Source organism: Bufo gargarizans, chromosome 9 (assembly GCF_014858855.1).
Source record: "Bufo gargarizans isolate SCDJY-AF-19 chromosome 9, ASM1485885v1, whole genome shotgun sequence".
NCBI classification, from domain to species: Eukaryota; Metazoa; Chordata; class Amphibia; order Anura; family Bufonidae; genus Bufo; species Bufo gargarizans.
This window is the reverse complement of record NC_058088.1, coordinates 17,764,137-17,786,103: the sequence shown is the minus strand read 5'-3', so window position 1 is coordinate 17,786,103 and position 21,967 is coordinate 17,764,137. Positions and strand designations below refer to the sequence as shown.

Below are 21,967 nucleotides of genomic sequence, written 5' to 3'. Positions count from 1 at the left end.
CCTTATACTACCAGGCCACACATCTCAGACACTTAGCCTCCTGGACTACATTAAATTCCTTTAATAAGTGGGCAGAGATAGAGAGGCTCTGGTTAGCCCCGATACATATGGGAGCTATGATATGGGGCCATCCAGCGGAGATAACTCCTCACAGACTGCAAGGCCCCATTACATTTACCAAAAACCTATGGTTGACCTGCAAGATTAAATTTGTCCGAGGCCCATCAGTCAGAGGTCTCATTTCAGATATATATGATCTGCTTATCACCCAGACTTGCTTACTAGGGGGAAAACACTTGTATATCCTGAAATGGGAAAAATGGCTAGATAAGGAAGTCCCGTTAAACCTTTGGAAGGTGGTGTGGTCCAGGGCTTTTACTAGTTCATCCTGCATAACTTATAAGGAAACTCAACAGAATTAACTGATGCACTACTGCCATACCCCAGAGGTGCTACTGTCGGGTGATAATAATTCAATTAAGAATTATTAATTATGGTCATAAAATTATTAACCATAAAAAAATAAAATTTATAAAATTTGTCATAAATTCTTAAAATCATGACCTGGTGACTTGTAGACAACCTAATCGATACAATTTACATCTGAGTCTGACTATTTCCTCAGATAAATAAGTTATTTTGACGTGAGATGACGTTAATGATAAAATGTAGTCCTACATTATACAATAATACACAGGTATTATTAAAATATGCAAATTTATTGGTTATAAGGTTATAAACCTATATAAGTAAATAAACACAATGATACATGCAAATTAACATATATAGCATTGATATAAAGCATTACAAGCTTAACAATACATGTGAGTGGAAATAACTTGTCACATTATAACCAAGCTATTATTAGGTTAGGATATCAAATAGGAACATCAGTTATATACATTAAAACTGTTCAGAGAAAACCTCATGCTATCAAGATGGGCATGTCTAATCCTAGACATCAATATGGAATGCTAAATACATTCCGCCTCCTTCTAACCAACTACACATCACATGACTTGTAGAATGGGCAAATCCATTCAAGGATATAACTTAGAAGAGATAACTGTATCCTTCCGCCCCATCCTGGACTATTTTCACATAGTTGACTTTGGTAAGAATATTAAGACAAATACCAGGGATCTAGGATCTTTGCTAGACCATATCTTAAATGAGAAGGACTTGAAATAAGTCTTTCCTGTGGGAACCCATCATTTAGCTTGGCAAATAATATTTTTATTATCAATATATATATATCTATATAAGCAATCATTTAATGCTTTGCTTGATTATGAGTCTTGATTCTTCTGCAGGTAGAATGAAGTCTCACAATATCCTAAGACTACATCTCAATATGGAGATGATCAATTAATTTATTTATTTATTTATTTGCCAATCTAGATGGTATAATTTCACCCACACTATCCAATTAGTCTTAATAAAATGAAATATAATTTTCTGTGTCTCTTACCAAGTCCTAGTAGGAATAGACCCCTCTAGAGAGCTTTCACTTCTCCTTCCCTTTTCTCTCTCTCTCTCTGTGTGGTTTATGATCCCAAACCTATCAGTTAGACACACCTTCCTAGTTTGGAACTTTCCAATCATTGTCGGATGGGTGTGACTATTGATAAGAAATATGACATCATAATCTTACCCTGTTGTAATGTCACCTACTCATACCTAGGTGGCACTGCTGTTTAAGCTATTTGCATCATAGTATAAAGAGTTACTGTAACTTATGTAAGTCTGAATAAAACATATTTTATACATTTGACCTTAGAAGCTTTAATTCAAAGCTATAGGGATTCATTCTAACACTTGTAGCAATTAGAAACAGACCTCTAGGCGTCTCTTTGAATGTTTCTCACACTGTTGATTTTATGGACCGTAATGATATGAATGGCCTTGTTTTCTTACAGAGATATCCTTACCTCCTGTCATACCAAAGATGTGATTCATTGTTACAAAACACACATCTTTACAGACACTCTTTTAGAGACGAATATTCTTCTAATGAGAAATATATATAATATACTGGGTACATGTTGTCTTCATAACATATAACAATATAATATAAAGTTTTATATATATATATATATATATATATATGTGTGTGTGTGTGTGTGTGTCCTACTGATTGTCTTATGCTAAGGACTAACTAAGGCTCATTAAATTAATACATGAATATTATATATTTTGCTTCATTAATAAATACCTAATTGTATAGGTAATTATCACCAGCTGCATAGAGCTTATCTTTATCTCCAGTCATAAATTTATAAGTAGACAAGGAGGCCTCTTCTCAGACCGGTACATTAATGAGAAGAATAACACTGAAGAGTAGAAAGCTTTTTACACAGAAACCTTTGTGCGACCTTACTTTGGCCTACTCAAGACATACAAAATTGTAAATATAGTCGAGCATGGCTCTTAAAGGCAATGAACATCCATCTTGACTAGAATAATTGGATATCAATGCATTCACCTATGATAAGGCACAACACTACACACCTTAAACAGGAGTATCCCTAATGTCTGTTGGAGATGCTCAGCCAATGGTGCTTCCATATACCATATATTCTGGATGTGCCCTTCTGGAGGATGGTAGCTTCTGTGCTGCAGGACGTTCTGGGCCGTTTGGTGAGGTTGGACCTCCTTACATACCTATTTAATATCCTACCTAGGTCACATCTCCAGGCTGCTCTTGCATCTTCTCACTGCGGCGAAAGGTTTGATTGCCCTCTTTTGGAAAAGAACCACTCCTTCATCTAAGGCGGATTATTATGCCCGCATCCAAGAGATTCATTCATTAGAATATTATACAGCCGTATCACAGGGGACTGTAGACAAATTTCTGCAGATCTGGTCCTGCTGGGATACCCACCATGATGTGCTGCACTTGTAATGAAGGAGAGATCTCTGGGCTAACTACTTTCCTTTCCCTCCCCCCTTACCCTTCTTTTTTTTTCCCCCTTTTTACTTTTCTTTTTTTCTTCTTTCTCTAAATGGAATATGGATCGGTTTTGTCTATTTTATATGGCTGCTGATATTCTGTTATTCTGTATTATAGATGTAATACCAAAGACATGATGTCTGTAAAAGTTTTTCTTTTCTCTTTTGTTGCATATGTTGATATATGGAAAGTAAAAAATGTTTAATATACATAAAGTTGGAAAGAAAAAAAAAACTCCCTAGGAAAACATCCCTAGAAAAATATATACATAAATCTATTTAGTACTATACTTCTTTTTTATTTTTATTTTTTGCTATTCTTTATTTAAATATATATGAATGACAAAAAGTGCATCAGAAAAGTAGACAAAATACATTGCATACTTCAAAAACATTGCACTACAATGAGAGGTCATCATAATAATGTATAATAGTAACTGCAGTGTGGGGTGAGGTACCCTTCAAAATCGCATCTGATTTGTCTAAGCAGGTACCCTGCAGAAAGACACTGATGATGGACAATGATCACAAGAGGGAGGGGGGAAGCACGGAAGAATAAAAAGATTGAAACGCCCAGCTTCTCACTACAAAAGGGTCCGAAATTCCTGGGATTCCTGGAAGATAAACCACTGGGCCAAAGCATCAAGGAAAGGTTTATGTTTAGCTCGTAACTGCAAAGTAAGTTCCTCCATTCTCCTGATCTCCTCCACCTTTTGGATCCAGCAGCCAATTGTCGGAGGTAAAGAGAGATACCCCCTCGCAGGAATGCACAACCTAGCCGCTATCACTAGGGAGCACAGACAAGACTCACCAAGCACTCTCATTGGCAGATCCGATAAGAATAATAAGAAAAAGAACAGGAGTATTTGGTAGCGTAAACTGAAAAATTGAGGACAGCACTTTATGGATCGACTGCCAAAAGGGGCTGAACAGATCTGGCAATTAGTATGCCTACTGCTCTCGACCCTGATCCCAGAAGGCAGCTATGATAGGTATCCGGATGCCTAGGGGATTTAAGCGATGGCATAGCATCCCTACGGAAGTGGGTCTCTTAAATAAAAGGCAGAAGATGTAGGGACCGGGACATCTCACCAGTTCGGTAGTGATACAGTAGGTACATCCAAAAAGCGGGACAAGTCCTCTGCCTGGTCCGGTGAGAGAAGAGCAAATGTAGTTCCATTCCTGCGAACAATCAAGTGGAAGGAATGTCCCCATCGATACGTGGCCCCAGCATCAATAATAACTTGGAGGATCGGCTTCAGAGTACGCTCATCATCAAGGTTCTCCTAGACACATCCGGTAAAATGCTGGAACAGGAGCGGCTGTACAGGTGGGAGGCCCCCGATGTCAGCCTGTATACAAAATAGTCTCCTGTGAGTAGAGACTTATAAGCTAAGTAACTAATAGACTCACCCTAACGATTAACCATACGGCTCACTAAACAGAAAACCGCACTATATTTCTTTGGAATTTGTTTTATCAAAACTTTTTATCACTAATCACAAAGTTTTTATTTTGTCAGATCGTTCACTTCAATCTGACAAATTATAAGAGGACATTGTTCTTTTGTCAAAGCCACTTTTGAATATCTCTATGTACTCAGCCTTTATGTATTCAGCCAATATAAAGTTATATTTGCTTACTTCAGTCTGACAAAATCTAAGAAGCCATTTCGTCACAGCCACCTCTGAATATTCAATATCACCTATTGAGGGTTTTTTCAGGATTTTAACTTTTTCTTTTGTGTCACTATCGCGTATTCTTATTTTAATATAAAGGTTATATTGGTCCGTTATTCACTGTTTATTGAATGTAAAGCGCTAATTTTCAACATTAGTGCCTAACAACTGATCTTTTTGGGGGTGAACCAACAGATATATTAACTTGCGGTTTAGGGTGGGTTCACACTAGCATTATGGAGTCCGTCATGGCTTTCCGTTATAACAGGGTTATAAAGGAATCCATAGGATGGAATGCAAAACGGAAACCTTTAAGAGGCATTCCGTTTTGCTCCGTCCTAATAGAAGTCTATGGGAAAACATGACGGATCCGTCTGGGTCCCGTTATGCAAGACGGAAAACAAAGTCCTGTCGACAGGACTTTGTTTTCCGTCTTGCATAACGGGAACCAGACTGATCCGTTTTGATTCCCATAGACTTCTATTAGGACGGAGAGCAAATGGAATGCCTTTTAAAGCAAGTCTATGGGCAGCAAAACGGATCCGTCCTTCCGTCTTATGGATTCCGTTATGTTCCGTTATAACGGAAAGCCATAACGGACTCCATACTGCTAGTGTGAACCCACCCTTAGAGGTATAGTACTAAATAGATTTAAATATATATCTTTTTTTTAGGGATGTTTTCCTAGGGAGTATTTATTTGGCTAAATCTGGTCTGAATGTATGCATTTTAATGGATATTTATGTTTTAAATAAATGTATTTTAATTTTTGAGCTTATGATACAGATGGTGGGTGCCTGTTTTTTCCTTTATAAATATTTATATTGAATGTTTTGTGATGGGGTGAGTCACTAAAAAGCAGAGCACCTATATCATAGTTTTAAAGAGGGGGTGAGCCACTATACACATTTTTTGTATCTATAGTTTCAGGCTTTGTCTTGGTTCCAGCAGGCTTTGGCAATAATCTGGCAGGCAAACTCAACTCTGCTTTCTCTCTTTCTCTCTGCTGTACTGACCAGCCTGCTTCGTAACTTTGATTTCCTTCTTTATGCTGCACTCCACTCTTTAGTCTTAGTTTCCTTAGTTTCAGCCAAGGAATAGGTTAGTGTCCCGTCAGCTCCAACATGGAGTCTAAACTGGAATAAACTAGAACTGCCACCCCTCCTTCTGGTAGCAAGCAGGATGGGCCCACTTTTGCCCAAAGGGGGGAGGATGGAATGGTGAGTTCCATTCTAAGATAGCTTTGCCAGAAATGCTGCCACCTGCTGGTGAACCAGTCATATTACATGTATGACAGTTGCATAACTATATTATAGATGCACATTGTGGTGAACCTGGAACAGAGTACCTCACTCTGAGGTTTTACAGTAACACCCCCGCTTATTGCCTGAACTAATATTTATACATGAGGCCCTTATTTTACCTATATTTCTTAATATAATAAGTTTTCATCTACTTGTTTAACTTGTGAGAGGATAATTTCTAACAAAAAATAAAAGTTCAGTTTTTCCTGGAACTTGAAGGGTTTGTATTTTAATCACCAATTCCCCAGTCAGAGCCGCCATCAGGAATCAGGGCCTTGTACAGCCAAAGAGTCTCCCCCCTCGTCCGCTACCATACCATTACAACTTACCAACACTGAAGATGATAAATTCTGGCCCCCAGGAACGCATTCAAAACCAGATGGGACCTCCCATTCATGGGCACGGCTTACATAAGCCCCACCCATTTTCAGATCGGGACAGACAGAATTTGTAGGGACTGTCTCAAAAATGATGGAGTCCCTACAAATTTGGGATTGTTGGGAACTATGCAATTAAAAAATGGAAGGGTTCTGAGGGCAGAGGATGGGTGGGGGGAAGCGCAAATCGGCAATTGACGGAACAGGGAGGACACAAACTGTAAGGGGCTTCCTGGATGGTAAGAGATGTTAACTGGGCAGTGGCTTTGCATGAAGGGGGACAGGTGACAGCAGATGACATTAGCTCCCTGACCTCCCTGCAGGGTTGCCAAACAGAATTTTTCTTTTTTTTGGACAACTTATCTCAAAATCACTGACAGCCAACATTTATTACGGACAGTTTGGAAAACCATAACTAATGATAAAGATTATACGTAATACATGTCCATAGCTCAATATACTGATAAGAACTCATTACCAGCGTTTACTATGGACTGTAAAATGATGATAATTACCACCAAAATAATCTAGTCAGGTACCACCAGCCTAAAAAAAAATCATGAACACATCTATTTTTTTCACAAAAAGTCACCTTTGTACGGACTATCCAGAAATTTCGGGACAGTTGGCAACCCTGTTTGCAGATAGTGGGCTCACAAAATTCCTACCATGATGATCCATGTGAGGGGATCCTCTGTAATCTTGGCCTCCAGGAATGCACTCAATCCTACATGGGAGCACCCATTTATGGGCATGGCTTACATAGGCCCCATCGGTTTTCAGATCAGAACAGCCAGAATTTGAAGGGACAGTGTCTGAAATTTACTGTAATAGTCAATATGAATTAAGTTTAAAGGGAATCTGTCACCTATTTCGAGCCTATAATACTGTTTGTGGCGAAACCAACCTCGCCACTGGGTTTTGGAGAGGGCTGTTTAAAAGCCTCTTGCCTCAGGATTATGGCCCATAGTAACTAAAGAAGAAGACAGACCGGCCGCACAGCATAAATCTGTCTGTGGAATTGTATTTTATGTTATTATGCGTTCGGTTAAATTGTATGTTATGTGAGGGTACCCAGATAGCTAATATTATTGTATTCGTGTATTCTGAGTGCCATTCACCTAATGATATGCACTCAGACTTGAGCTATCTGGGGATATGTTAAATGTCTGTGTTTGCTGTGAGGGTGTGACATTGTGTGTTTGGGTGGTGATGTCTGTCCTGTTGTCTCCACATGTGTATTGGCGATCTCCCTTTGTCCTGAGAGATAATTGGATTGCCTTTGGTTGTCTCCGGGACAGAGAGGAGGAAACCATGATGCATTGTGGGGATATGTTATATCTGTCCTGTGTCGCAGTCTCCCTTCTGGTCCGCTGGGGGCGTGAACGATTGGTTGCTGTATTTACATTGTATGTGTTGTAAATTGCTGATTGGTTGTATTTCAAAACCCTGTGGGCGGACCTGTATTTGCAACAACTGTAATAAAAACCAGGCTGGGTGTGCCAGCACGTCAGACCACTGCTTGACCCTGAACACAGAGCCTTGTCTTGTCATTGGGGGGATTCCCTGTATGCTGTTGGAGACTGATTGCCAGGAGTGTAAGCTGACTGTACGCTTTTCCTGTTCGTCTGCTGGCAGCTATTCGCAAGGTTCCAGTTTGGAGTGCTATTTTGTATCCAGTTCGGGAGTTTGGTGTTCTGCAGTAGCTGTGCCTGTCTCTCAGAAAGGGGCATATCGCCTAAACGGATTTTAACCCCTTGTCTGCTGAATTGGTCCGTTACACTGTTAACATAGCAATGTGCAATAAAGTGCCTTCATTCCTGCATGTGTCCTCTTTCTTTTATTCAACTTTTCATTCAGATGAAAAAGCGATTTTTATGATATGCTAATTAAGTCTCAAGGTGCCCAGAGGGACGTTATTACTCTGCTCTAGTGCCCAGTAACACCCCCCTGCAGTGCCCAGCCCGCCTTTCTTTCAAGCCCAGCACGCCTCCTAAGAAATAAATGTACTCCCACATCCTTACCGAACGGCGCCACCCCCTCCACTACGTCATTTAATTTATTCACTGCACCATCCTTGCTTCCTCCTCTCTTGGCCTCCGAAATCCCGCGCAGGCGCACTATCGCTGAGTGCCTGCGCCTGTACGATACTCCTGCTCTCAGAGGCAACAGCACTCTGATTACGTCACTGGGCTCGGCGCATGCCCAGTGACACTATTGAGGCTGTTGCCCTCTGGAGCAGGAGTATCGTACAGGCGCAGGAACTAAGCGATACTGCATCTGCGCGGTATTTCAGAGGCCAAGAGAGGAGGAAGCAAGGATGGTGCAGTGAATAAATTACATGACGTAGTGGAGGGGGCGGCGCCGTTCAGTAAGGATGTGGGAGTACATTTATTTCTTAGGAGGCGTGCTGGGCTTGGAAGAAAGGCGGGCTGGGCTCTGCAGGGGGGCCTTACTGGGCACTAGAGCAGAGTAATAACGCCCCTCTGGGCACCTTGAGACTTAATTAGCATATCAGAAAAATCGCTTTTTCATCTGAATGAAAAGTTGAATAAAAGAAAGAAGACACATGCAGGAATGAAGGCACTTTATTGCACATTGCTATGTTAACAGTATTATAGGTTCAAAATAGGTGACAGATTCCCTTTAATTACTTTATCAAAATGCACCCAGTAATCTGACAATTCCATAGAGTTCCATTGCTTAAAAAAAACCCAAAGAAAACATACACTTTAACGTATACTAGAGTCTGCAGGATGGAAAAGTGCTTACGCTACATTACGCTTTTCCATTCTTCAGTCCAACATAAAATCATCTACGTTAATGTATACATTTTTTAGTTTTTTTACAATGGAACTCTTTGGTGACTGATGCCACTGTATAGCATCCTTATGAGCCTTCCATTAAACTTATACTTTTTTATTTGTACGTTAAACATAAAACTAAACATTATGTGAACTTAGCCTTAATTACAGAGAATACACCGGCAGGATAATGGAAGGAAAACTACAGAGACTACAATCTGGAACCACAGCCAGCAAACTCAGTCTTTCTGCATTACTCCGGTTCCTAGAAACTAATGAGGAACATTTATGAAGACCAGTGATTTAGATGCCGGTATTTGTTCCTCCTGCGCTGTCCATTCCTCTGCCTAAGTTATGTAGAGGCTCTAGCCTCTACATAACTTCGGTGTATCCATGGCCAGTATAAATCTACGCAGTTTCCTTGCTGGCATACATTTAAACCATTTTCTGCGCCTAAAACAGTCGTAGAAAATGATAAATGAGACGGGCCGGCCTGCCCCCTTCCGCGGAGCAAATAACCAAAAAGTGGTGTATATCTGTTAGTAAATGACCCCCTAAGTCTACACCTAGGTGTTCACTAGAGCCCGCCTTGAAGCCGGATGCATTTGGCTGCTAAAGACCCAGGTCACGCTTGAGGAGTAAAGTGACATAACATTTGTGCAAGCTCACAGGTAGTAGACCTTCCCAGATGACCAAAAGGGAAAAAGGGAAACAGAAAAGCAGTCAGCTAGCAAAGGTCAAAACCAGGAAAGTCAGTAGCAGAGATGAGCGAAGAATTTTAAAATTTGATTCGGCTGCTTCGCCAAATTTTACAAAAAAGTTTGTGTTCATACATGATCGCAGCATCTGCTTAAAGATGCCGCCATCTTGCTTAAAGATCTGAAGCAAAATCTCACATGGCCCAAGATAACATCATCACGCTGTTGGGGGGAAAGCCAATGGCAGGCAGTGATGGGGATGAGCCTCCCTAGTGTCACCCACAATGCTAGGGAGGCTTGTCCCTGTCCCCGCCTCCCATTGGCTGCTCCCCCCGACACCGGATGGGGAGAAGCAGCAACAGAGGAGGTGCAGGGACCAGGAGCGGTCAGGAGAGTGGGGAGTAAGGTAAGTAGAATCAGTGTGAGGGGCCCGGCATATGGGGGCATTTGTTAGTGTTGGATAACCCCTTTAAGTCAGTTCCAGACTTAAATCCCCTGCCTAGATTGAAATCTGAGTCTGGGCTGGGCAGAGAGATAGACAAATCCAGATAGTCGTTACTTCATAATAGATAAAGTTGTAATATACTTACTATTCCAAAATTGTGTGGACCGAATCCAGCTTCCAGGTTTGTAACAGGACATAGCTTTCGCTCTGGACAGGGCAAGAACTACACCTCTCCCTGGGGTATGCACAAATTCCTGAATCCACCTCATGTGCACATGCACCAGAGAGAAGAATACTTCTGGCCCCATCCACAGTGGAACTGACATCATGTCCATAGCTCAGACTGGAAACCCGGTAACAGACATGGCAATGAAATATGGTTTTTCAGAAAATAATCATCACTTGACCACATTCCCAGGAGGCTAAATGACACAACCACGCAACACCTTACAACTTTACATCAGGGACAGAGATAAGGAGGATCCTATTGGACATAAACCACATGGACGTTTGCGGTTTGAAACTCTGGGCCAACCTTTTACTATTACAAGGATTGGTCTCCATACCAGACCACACCACTGCTATGAAACTGAGGGGAGGCTGGTCCTTGCAATGAACTCACTTTTTCTTCCTAATTCAGTTCTCAGATATATTATAGAGTAGAATGTTACCAAATGTTGTATGTAGGGGGGGTGGAAATGGTAACAGTCCCCTCTGAGCCTTTTTCTCTAGCAAAAGTACCATCTTCCCAAATGACCAAAGGTGTGCAATTCTCTCAGTCACATCTACTGCAATACGTAACTTTGGAGTGTAGTTCTTTTATGGATGGCTGGTCCATCAGGTGCGGGTGCCTTAAGCAATATAACCCAAACCATGTGCAGTGAAACCTATAGCCATAAATGTGTGTTACCTTCACTGGCTGTCTATGTGCTATCCCCTTTAATGGTCCTAAACCTTCTACAGAGGTTCAGTATTTCTCTCCACCAGAGGTTAGCTTTGTTGTTTTCCTAGCAGCTTTTCACTCACAGGGATGGTGTTTCCATGGACAAATATGGGATAATAGGTCATACCCTTACCTTAAATAAAATCAAACATTGAAATAAAATCAGAGCCATTTAATTTTGTTTGGAAAAAATTAACTTTTCTTGCATAAATAACTTCATAACTCAACAATCACATATTAACATTAAGATCAGATCAATAACAAATCAAAATACACAAGCTCACCCATAAGGCTACTTTCACACTAGCGTTCGGCTAGCGTTCGATCGGATCCGTTCTGAACGGATCCGATCATAATAATGCAGACGGAGGCTCCGTTCAGTACGGATCCGTCTGCATTATTTTAGCAAAAAAAAGCTAAGTGTGAAAATAGCCTAGTACGGATCCGTCCAGACTTTCAATGTAAAGTCAATGGGGGACGGATCCGCTTGAAGATTGAGCCACATTGTGGCATCTTCAAACGGATCCGTCCCCATTGACTTACATTGAAAGTCTGGACGGATCCGCACGGATCCGCACGCCTCCGAACGGCCAGGCGGACACCCGAACGCTGCAAGCAGCGTTCAGCTGTCCGCCTGTCCGTGCGGAGGCGAGCGGAGCGGAGGCTGAACGCCACCAGACTGATGCAGTCTGAGCGGATCCGCCTCCATTCAGACTGCATCAGGGCTGGACGGCTGCGTTCGGGTCCGCTCGTGAGCTCCTTCAAACGGAGCTCACGAACGGAAACCCGAACGCTAGTGTGAAAGTAGCCTAAGCAAGAGCTTTATTTAAAGATTTACATAACTCAATTCACCCCAGGTCAATAAACAAAAAGGCAGCGACAACAAGAAACAGAAAATGGGTGGGCAGGCGGGGAAACGACGATCCTCCTTTCTTCTGGAAAGAGGTACTGCACCAGCTCCTTCAAAACCCTCATATTTATCCCCCTAAACCACTTATTAACACCAATGAGAGCCTTGTTACCAAGGCAGAAATTACTAATAATATTCATAAACCCCATTGGGCAACCCATAGAACCAATAAAACGAGTGTTACCACTTCAGGGCAAAACTGCCCAGGCGGTGGCAGCACCAATCAAAATCATGTGGCCATCGCTGGCAATCTGCCCAGAGAAAGCAACTCAATAATGGCAGAAAAAATTCCCACCAAAACTACTGAGGGATCCAACATAGGGATGACCTTAATGTCTGGGATCCCGCCATTCTCCAGCAACTCTCATACAGTTTCTCTCTTGCTTGCATGGCAGCAACTCACTAACCAAAGGGGAAGGGCTAGCCATCACCTGGCAACTGTCTCTAAACTACCAGTTTACTTTTCTCTTCCCATATACGGCCTTTTGTGGTACAAGTGCATAATAACGCCACATGAACCATTTCTTTACCACTAAAAGTGCATAATTAGCATATATTAAATAGGTTCTCCGGGCTTTTAATATTGATGACCTATCCTCAGGATTATAGGAGTCCCTGTAGTAACTTCCACAGGGCAGACTCCTAGGGAAAGAGGATACTGTCTCTCATACCTAGACGTCATCTCAGCCAACCAATGCCTCTGTACAAAAAAATTGGGTAGTCTGTTAACCTACTCCTTTTTATTGTATACGAACATAAACTGGTTGAGATGCTGTGTATGTGGTGCAGTCAATGTGCTATGTCATGTGCAGGTGTGCTCCTAGCCTTCCTGCTGCCTGAGGTGAAAACTGAAACGCCCCCCCCCCCCCCCCATGCCAATTTCTTAACCTAACACCTTTGCCACCTTTGCCACAATGAAAGCGCTCATTGCCCATGGCCCTTCTGCTGCCCCCCTCTTGCCCCTACCTGGTGCTGCCTGAGGTGATCACCTCACCTGGCCTCATTGGTGGTGCACCCCTGGTCATGTACCCTTTCTGCAGGTGGTCAGGGACTAGAGGCCTACCAGGGGTCAGTCCGAGCAGAGGCCATCAATATAGATTTATTACATGATATCTGGATTTGATTATGGTAGAGGGGCTCTTATCTTGATGCAGGGAATTTGTTGTGAAGCTCCAAGCTTCTCCAAGACTCTCAGGGTATCAGGGTATGGCCCCCATGGAGTGGCTGAGCTGTGCAAGGGATGCGGCTGCAAAATCGTACAGTCATTGCTAATGACAAGTAGAGAGACAAAGCAGCTGCGATCCAGCGCCAGACCTGAATTTTCTAACACAACGTTTGCCATGTTACGTGTATTTCGCCCCCGTTTTAATACACGTGAACCAAAGTCTGGTGCAAGCTGAGAATTGATTGCATAGAAGGGAAAGTCCATCAGAAGGAAACTAGCAAAAAATGACTGGTGACCAGAGGGTTGGGGAGGGGAAGTTCTGGCTGCAAGTGAAAAAAGCTGAAGGCACTTATTCCATAAAGTAAAGGGAACCTCTCCCTCCTTAACCCATTGTGGCCACAGAGGTCACTGATAGGAGTCAAGTCAATTCATTTGAGCTCTGGAGCGAGGCCATCAGGAAATCACTATGTGAAAAAAAAGGGAACAATGGCCACCTCTTAGCTACCCAGGGAAACCTCAGTACACAACACAATCAGCCCACGCTACACCAGGGCAGAGCAGCTGCAGACTCTGGTATGCCAAGTCCGGGATTTCATGCAACGTCTAACGTAACAAGGTGCAAAGTGATCTGCAATCCAAACCTAATATTATGCAAATTCCAGATGCCTCCCTTCAATCATTAAAGGGTGTTTTAATGGGGGTTTCCCATCTCACACAATGGGGCATATCGCTAGCATATGCCCCCATTGTTTGATAGGTGCAGGTCCTACCTCTGGGACCCGCACCTACACGAGAACTGAGCCCCAAAAGTGGTGGAGGGTGAACTGCGCATATGCAGCCCCCCTCCATTCATTTCTATGGGGCCGCCGGAAATAGATGAGAGCTGGCTCGGCTATTTCCGTCAGCCCCATAGGAATGAATGGGAGTGGTGGCTGCGCGAGCGTGGTGTGCTCCCATTCACTACTATGGGGAGAGCACCTGGCTGGACCTGGGGAAACTGGGGTCCGCCGGCCACCACCTTCCCCACTCCGTTCTCAGTGTAGGTGCAGGTCCCAGAGGTGGGACCCGCATCTATCAGACAATGGGGGCATATTCTAGTGATATATATCCCTATTGTCTCAGATGGGAATACCCCTTTTACTGATGACCTATCATCATTAAAAACTGTTGAAAAACCCCTTTGAAATTTTAGGTACCTCCAGCTTCCACTGGGGGGGGGGGGGGGGGGTGTAACTAAACAGATATCTATATACGAGCTATTGATGTCCACTGGGATAATATAAGTGCGTAGACTAATTAGCCAGAACATTAAATCTAATGAAAGAGCTGATTGCTGAATAAGTTCCTGCTGGAGATGATAGAACAGTTTCAGAACACACAGGACACTGCAGTGTATGGGCCTGTGTAGCTGCAGACTGGTCATAGTGGTCATGTTAAAGCCAGTGCACCACCATCAGCATCTACAATAGGTATCTCAGCATTGGAACTGGACAATGGAAGAAGGTGACCTTCTACGTCATTTGGCCATGTGCTTGTGCATCAGTTGGGGAGGAGATGGTGCAGTGCCCCAGAGGACAACTGCAAAAGGTTAATTATTGCTAAGAGAGTCAATTCCTTGTGTTCTGTATTGCATGTGATCCCAAGAGCTGTCTATAAGTAGCACTATTTAGTTACTGTGCCCTAACTTAGCAGAGGTAGGCTAGCTCTGCCGTCTCTTAGGGAGGAGCTGTGTAGTTGGATTGCATCAGCCAGTTGAGTCTAGCTCTGCCTGTGAGCTTGTGTGAAGCCAAAGCCAAAGGATGGAAGGATGGAAGCTGACAGGGAACAGCAATTGTACTAGGAAATTAGCCCTGAGGAAAGATAACAGATACAGATGTAGTAGAGTTAACACTCATGATTTATGAGATATGTTATCTAAACTAAATGGGTTAAGCAAACACCTTCAATTGCTTTTCAATGGCTTTTGTCTCAAGATAACACGATGAGTTAAGAAATTTGAGTTAAGAGCTTGAGTGCTAACCCTGCTACATCTGCATCTGCCGACTGGATCCCAAGGCCATGCGTGTATGGTTATTTATGGTTATAGACTTTGCTGCTTCGTGGAGAGGGTATGTGCCAGGAGCGCCCACCACACTTTCATACGGAATGGACATCTGGATCTTGAGATCTGTAGCCTGCAATGGGAACTGCAGTACTTAATGTGGGAGTTTTGCACGCCTGTGGTCAATTTGAGAAGATTGTATAGTGTTTAGAGAGAGACTGAGAGACTACTACTACTACTACTACTACTACTACCACTACCACCATTGCTGTCTATTCACAGCTGTTGGGAAAAGCAACCTCAGAACTGTGCCTAATATATGTTTGTACTGCATCACCCATCATCTGCAGTAAAAAGACTGTTCTTTGCTATCATGAAACTGGACCTGGTTTTTGACTACCCCGTCATTCACCGTTTGTCCCTGTACTTGACCTCCTGAATTGCTCACTGACAAATATCCACCATCAAGGGTAACAAACCTACCAGCAAGCAGAAGCCTGAATACCAGGGTGTGCTGGAGGATATGCAATAAAAGGCTAAGATGGGAATAATGCAGATAACGTGATGGTGCCAGATACCAGAGGAGATCTTCAGATGTCTTGTGCGGTTCCTCATCAGGTCAGAACTCTTTTGATGGCACAAGGTGGACCTACTCAGTGGTTTTAATATGGCTGACCAGTGCATACATCCAGCATTATAATGTTCTGGTAACCCCTCGCCTGCAAATCTCAACGATTTTCACAGGAATCTCCTCGTTTTCTGGTAAACTGGGCAACATGGCCGGCTCCTCCTCTCTGCAAATACCTGTTGTGACATCTAATAGTTTTTTTTCTCATATACAGGAATTCACTTGTCATCAGCCCCAGCTAGATACATAGCAACGATCCCTCAGCGAGGCTCAGATCACAGGAGGAGAGGGAAGCAGAAGGACGTGTATGGGAGACAACCGCTACAAGATGTTACCTCTGATTCTCCTCAGCCAAATGGCACGTAAGTACCAGGAGATCCCAGCAGGAGAAGGATGGGGGTTTACAGATGGAGCAGGCTTTATGGCAGCAAGAAATACATTATAGCAAGGGCAGAGTTTCCATACAATGGTGGCAGGGGTGCACCTAGCCTTTCTGCTGCCTGAGGTGAAAACTGCAATGTCAATTTCTTAACCTAACCACTTCCCTTCAGCCCATGGCCCTTCCGCTGCCCCTCTCTTGCCCCTACCTGGTGCTGCCCGAGGCCTCATTGGTGGTGCACCCCTGATCGGTGGATGAAAGAAGTAACAGCGCGGTCACAACAACGAGATACAGGACCTGATTGAGAATAGCACATCCAGGTGATCTTGATATTAACATTGATGTACTGAGGATCATCTCAAAATCAATCAATAAATCAATTTTAATAATAATAATAATAATTGTGATAATCCAGAATATCTGATAATCTACCACTAGAGATAAAAAAGTGACAAAAATTTGCTTCCTCATCATCATCGTCTTCTATGTAATAGGAAATTTGTGCCCAGTACCTGTTAGGTCCTACTGATGCCGAATTAAAGGACTTTTACAATAAATGATAGGAAATAGACCTGGACATAAGGAATGTAATGTTTTATGGGGTCATTTATCAACTAAGCTATGGGCTTAGTTGCCCACAGCAACCAATCAGATTCCCCCTTTTATTTTCCAAAGGAGCTGTCCAAAATGACAGGTGGCATCTGATTGGTTGCTATGGGCAACTGAGCCAGTTCTACTTTACACCAGTTTGATAAATGACCCCACTTGCGGTTGTTTGCGGTATTTTATCCATTTGAAATGGCCTGTGATGTGTAAATAAATGATGTCCTGGGGCAGGAGATGTGCTTGTCACAAATTGAAAAAAGAAAAGCATAAGGGCTCATGCACACAAACTTATTTTCTCTTCCGTGTCTGTTCCGTTTTTCTGCGGAGCGTATGCGGAAGCATTCATTTCAATGGGTCCGCAAAATAATGGAATTTACTCCGTGTGCATTCTGTTTCCGCATGTCCGCATGTCCATCCGCAAAATAATAGAACGTGTCCTAATTATTGTCCGCATGTTCTATTAGGGGCCGGCTGTTCTGTTCCGCAAAATACAGAATGCACACGGACGTCATCCGTATTTTTTGCGGATCCGTGTTTTGCGGACCGCAAAATACATACGGTTGTGTGCATGAGCCCAAAGAAAGGGAAAAAAATGTGTGTTCAATTTATTTTTACATTTTGGATTTGCACCTTCACACTTTAGGGATAGTTTGGCCGCATTATGTGAACACTTGTTTATGGCATTTTCATTTGATTGGCGGTATTGTGTGGGAAATATATGACAGTGTTATGTGGACAGTATATGGTAGCGTTATGTGGATACTATATGGCAGTATTATGTGGATACTATATGGCAGTATTATATATTACAGTATTTTATTGAATTATATATACTGTAGATGTTCAATGCAAAGTGATTAACTGCAGCGCTCACCAGTGAGCTTTCTCTTGGAAGCACAGAAAAAGGTCCCGGACAACGACCATGTAGCCTTCCACAAAGAAAAATCTAATCCAGCTTCCGTAAAAAAGCTTAATTTCCTTGTAATAAAATCTCCAGACATCAAATACACAAACTTCGTCTACGCGTTTCAGACCTTAGACATAGAGGTTCTGCATCATGACCATGATCATGATGAAGGACCTCTATGTCTAAGGTCTGAAACGCGTAGACGAAGTTTGTGTATTTGATGTCTGGAGATTTGGCCACTAGCAGTCTCCCGTCCACCTAATTTGCAGTCCACTGCCTGTTGTTAGGAAAGATCTGTCTCCAGTAAGAGACAGTTCATAGGAAAGGGGGGGTGTCCGAACAAGCCGAACTTCTGAGCCTCATAAAAGCACTGCCTCTAAACAGCTTTTCAGGATCACAAGAGTGTCCTGTGTGCCTATAAGTTTTTTCTCCCTCTCCTCATCTGCTGTGTGCACCCCCTAGATGAAAACAAACATAATGGGAAGTAAGGGAAGGGAAGTCACTGCCAGTATAATACTGGCAGATTTCATAGAAGGGAGATGCCCCCTGCTTCTGAGAGAAATGCACCTAGTCATGCAGGTGAAACAATTATGAAATTATTTAGCTGAGGAAAACATTAGGGAAGTAAAAAAAAAACTGCCCCTTCACAATTATTATTGTACAATAAAGCACTACCATTATGCACACTTTGAATACTCATGTACGCTTTAAGATTGGGAGGTGTTATCATGTATATTGAGCAGAAATGGCCACAATTGTACAAATCTCTGTTCATATGAATTGATTTCTTCTGTTGCTCTTGGAATGTGCGTTCTTCATCATTGCCATGTCTCTTTGTTTTTAGTGTCCATTGCCGCCCCCGCCATTCAGTGTGATCTTAGCAAAATAGCCATCGCTGGTGGTAAATATTGTCTGAACAATGGGACAAAAGTTGGCAGTAAGTTGGAGTACACCTGCCCTGAAGGAACATACCCGTACCCATTCCCGTCCCGAGAATGCCTCTTTAATGGTCAATGGTCCAATGAGAACGTGAAGGCCCAATGCAGAAGTAAGTGACGATGTATCTGCTGACAGGTCACTGATTTATAGGAAATAATCAGGGGCATAGCTATAGGGAGCGGAGAGGTAGGTGTAGCACCTGGGCCCTGGTGCCTGTTGGGGCCTGAAAGCTCCTCTGCCACATGAGATGACATCAGTATTATAAAAGACACATGGTTGGTGGGCTGCACAGGTTTTACACTTGGGTCTAGAAGTTCTGAGTTATATTTCTGGCATTAAAGAGTAAAATATATGTGACTGTAATATTGTTAAGCAGGGCATCCATATTGAGCATCTTATTCTGTGTTCCCCCCACACCCACAGCCGTGCAGTGTACCACACCAGGCAGGCTTGAGAACGGAGAGTTCTATCCCAGGAAAGCGAAATATTTTATCGGAGACATCCTGTACTTTGAATGCTGGGGAGGATTTAAAATGTCTAGACCTGAAAACCGCATCTGTCAAGCAAATGGAAAATGGAGTGGAATTGTTACGACATGTGACAATAAAGGTACAAGTATGAAAAGTGTAGAATAACCTGATAGATAAGAAAAGGTTAACCCCTTCCTTCCCTCCTGTCCACTTTCACCAGATGCCAATCTTGTTTGTGTTTTTTTTCTAGCTCTGCACCACATTTTCTGTGTGCAAGCTGTGACCAAACTTAGTGTTGAGCAAAGCGTACTTCTGATCAAAGATCCAAAGTTGCTTTGTTCAAAGCTTCGTTTGAATGCAGTATGGTGTATGGGCTTTGCAGAGATGAAATTCATCTTGCGAGACTTCTTTGAATAACTTCGAGACTTCTTTGAATAACAACTGGTACCTCGGTACCGAAGCCCACTTTTGATTGCAGTTTTAAAATGGTTTACAACTTGTAGAATTAAAGCCCGAAGTGATTCAACAAAGTCTCATGAGACTTCGGACTTAACGAATTTCACCTCTGCTAAGCCCATACAGTTGAATGCTATATGGAGACAGGTCTCTGTAGTCCCTTATACCATAAACAGTGATAACAAGGGTGTTCTAGTGGTGATAGATAATCAGTTCTCACATCTCCCATGTTCTCCCCTGTCCCTTATACTAATAACAGTGATATTCAGGGTGTTCCAGTGGTGATAGATAATTAGTTCTCACTTCTCCTCTGTTCTCTCATGTCCTTATACCATAAAGAGTGATAAGTAGGGTGTTCTAGTGGTGATGGAAATCAGTTCTCACTTCTCCTGTGTTCTTTCCTGTCCTTAGGAGAAAGAACACCTATTCTGTGTTCTCTCCTGTCCTTATGCTATTAACAGTGATAGGCAAGGTGTTCTAGTGGTGATAGATAATCAGTTCTCATCTCACATGTGTTCTCTCCTGTTCTTATACTATATACAGTGATAATCAGGGTGTTCTAGTGGTGATAGATAATCAGTTCTCACTTCTCCTGTGTTCTTTCCTGTCCTTATAGTATAAACAGTGATAAGCAGGGTGTTCTAGAGGAGATAGATAATAAGCTCTCACCTATTCTGTGTTCTCTCCTGTCCTTATGCTATTAACAGTGATAGGCAAGGTGTTCTAGTGGTGATAGATAATCAGTTCTCATCTCACATGTGTTCTCTCCTGTTCTTATACTATATACAGTGATAATCAGGATGTTCTAGTGGTCATAGAAAATCAGTTCTCATCTCACATGTGTTCTCTCCTGTTCTTATACTATATACAGTGATAATCAGGGTGTTCTAGTGGTGATAGATAATCAGTTCTCACTTCTCCTGTGTTCTTTCCTGTCCTTATAGTATAAACAGTGATAAGCAGGGTGTTCTAGAGGAGATAGATAATAAGCTCTCACCTATTCTGTGTTCTCTCCTGTCCTTATGCTATTAACAGTGATAGGCAAGGTGTTCTAGTGGTGATAGATAATCAGTTCTCATCTCACATGTGTTCTCTCCTGTTCTTATACTATATACAGTGATAATCAGGGTGTTCTAGTGGTGATAGATAATCAGTTCTCACTTCTCCTGTGTTCTTTCCTGTCCTTATAGTATAAACCGTGATAAGCAGGGTGTTCTAGAGGAGATAGATAATAAGCTCTCACCTATTCTGTGTTCTCTCCTGTCCTTATGCTATTAACAGTGATAGGCAAGGTGTTCTAATGGTGATAGATAATCAGTTCTCATCTCACATGTGTTCTCTCCTGTTCTTATACTATATACAGTGATAAGCAGGGTGTTCTAGTGATGATAGATAATCAGTTCTCACCTCTCCTGTGTTCTCCCCTGTTCCTATACTATATAAAGTGATAAGCAGGGTGTGTACTATATACAGTGTATACTATATACAGTGATAAGCATGCTCAGCATGCTCAGTAATGAAGACCAGAGGAGGATGTTCACTTCTGGACATGCTTGCAGTCATCTTAGAACTGCTAGACACACCAGGAGGACAGCATTAAATGGGTTGCCCTGGAATAAGTAACTTTTTACAGGTGCCCACAGTCTCTACTATGGAAATAATCATACTTACCTACTCCCTGCCGCTCTGGTCATGTATGCTGGCTCCTGTATGTTCATCTTCCAGTCTGCCGCTTGTTTTATTTAACCCCAGCACAGTTATGATTTGCGGGTCTGCTTCTGCCAATAACTGGCTTTAGCGGTGATTTGTCTGCGTGGACACTTCACCGCTGAATCCAGTCATGGGCTGCAGTGGAGCAGGTGATCACGCCAATGGCGGTGAGGAAATAAACCATAAGATAGACACATGGGAGTCAGTGCACAGGAGCGGAGCTGCGGTCAGCAGTAAGTATGAATCTTACCATAGCGGAGGGGCTGCGGCACCTGTGAAACGTTATTTATTCCCAGACAACCTTTCTATGGCGAGCACTGAATATAGCAGCTCCACTTTTTACATGTTTCTTTTATTCCCATTTAGACTCGCACATGATTCTCTGCATTTCCAGGACATATATATAAAAGCTTTTCTAACTTCTTCTGAGGACAAATTCATAGATTTCTTAAAATTATTGTTTCCAGTTATTAAATGCATAGTGCATTACATAATTACTTCAGAAAATTTTAGGAATTTCAGAAATTGTATTGCAATAAATATCTTAGTAGCCT

At 42.5% G+C, this 21,967-nt stretch overlaps 1 protein-coding gene across 1 annotated transcript in view; it reads left to right on the top strand.

Moving 5' to 3' along the window:
- The first annotated feature begins 16,204 nt into the window (after nucleotides 1-16,204).
- The window catches only part of LOC122919722 (complement factor B-like), a 67,640-nt gene continuing 61,877 nt past the window's right edge, over nucleotides 16,205-21,967 (top strand). The window contains exons 1-3 of the mRNA XM_044268906.1: nucleotides 16,205-16,308; nucleotides 18,683-18,886; nucleotides 19,201-19,386. Coding sequence (XP_044124841.1) covers nucleotides 16,254-16,308; nucleotides 18,683-18,886; nucleotides 19,201-19,386 — 445 coding nt within the window. The 5' untranslated portion in view covers nucleotides 16,205-16,253. The remainder of the gene's footprint in view (nucleotides 16,309-18,682; nucleotides 18,887-19,200; nucleotides 19,387-21,967) is intronic.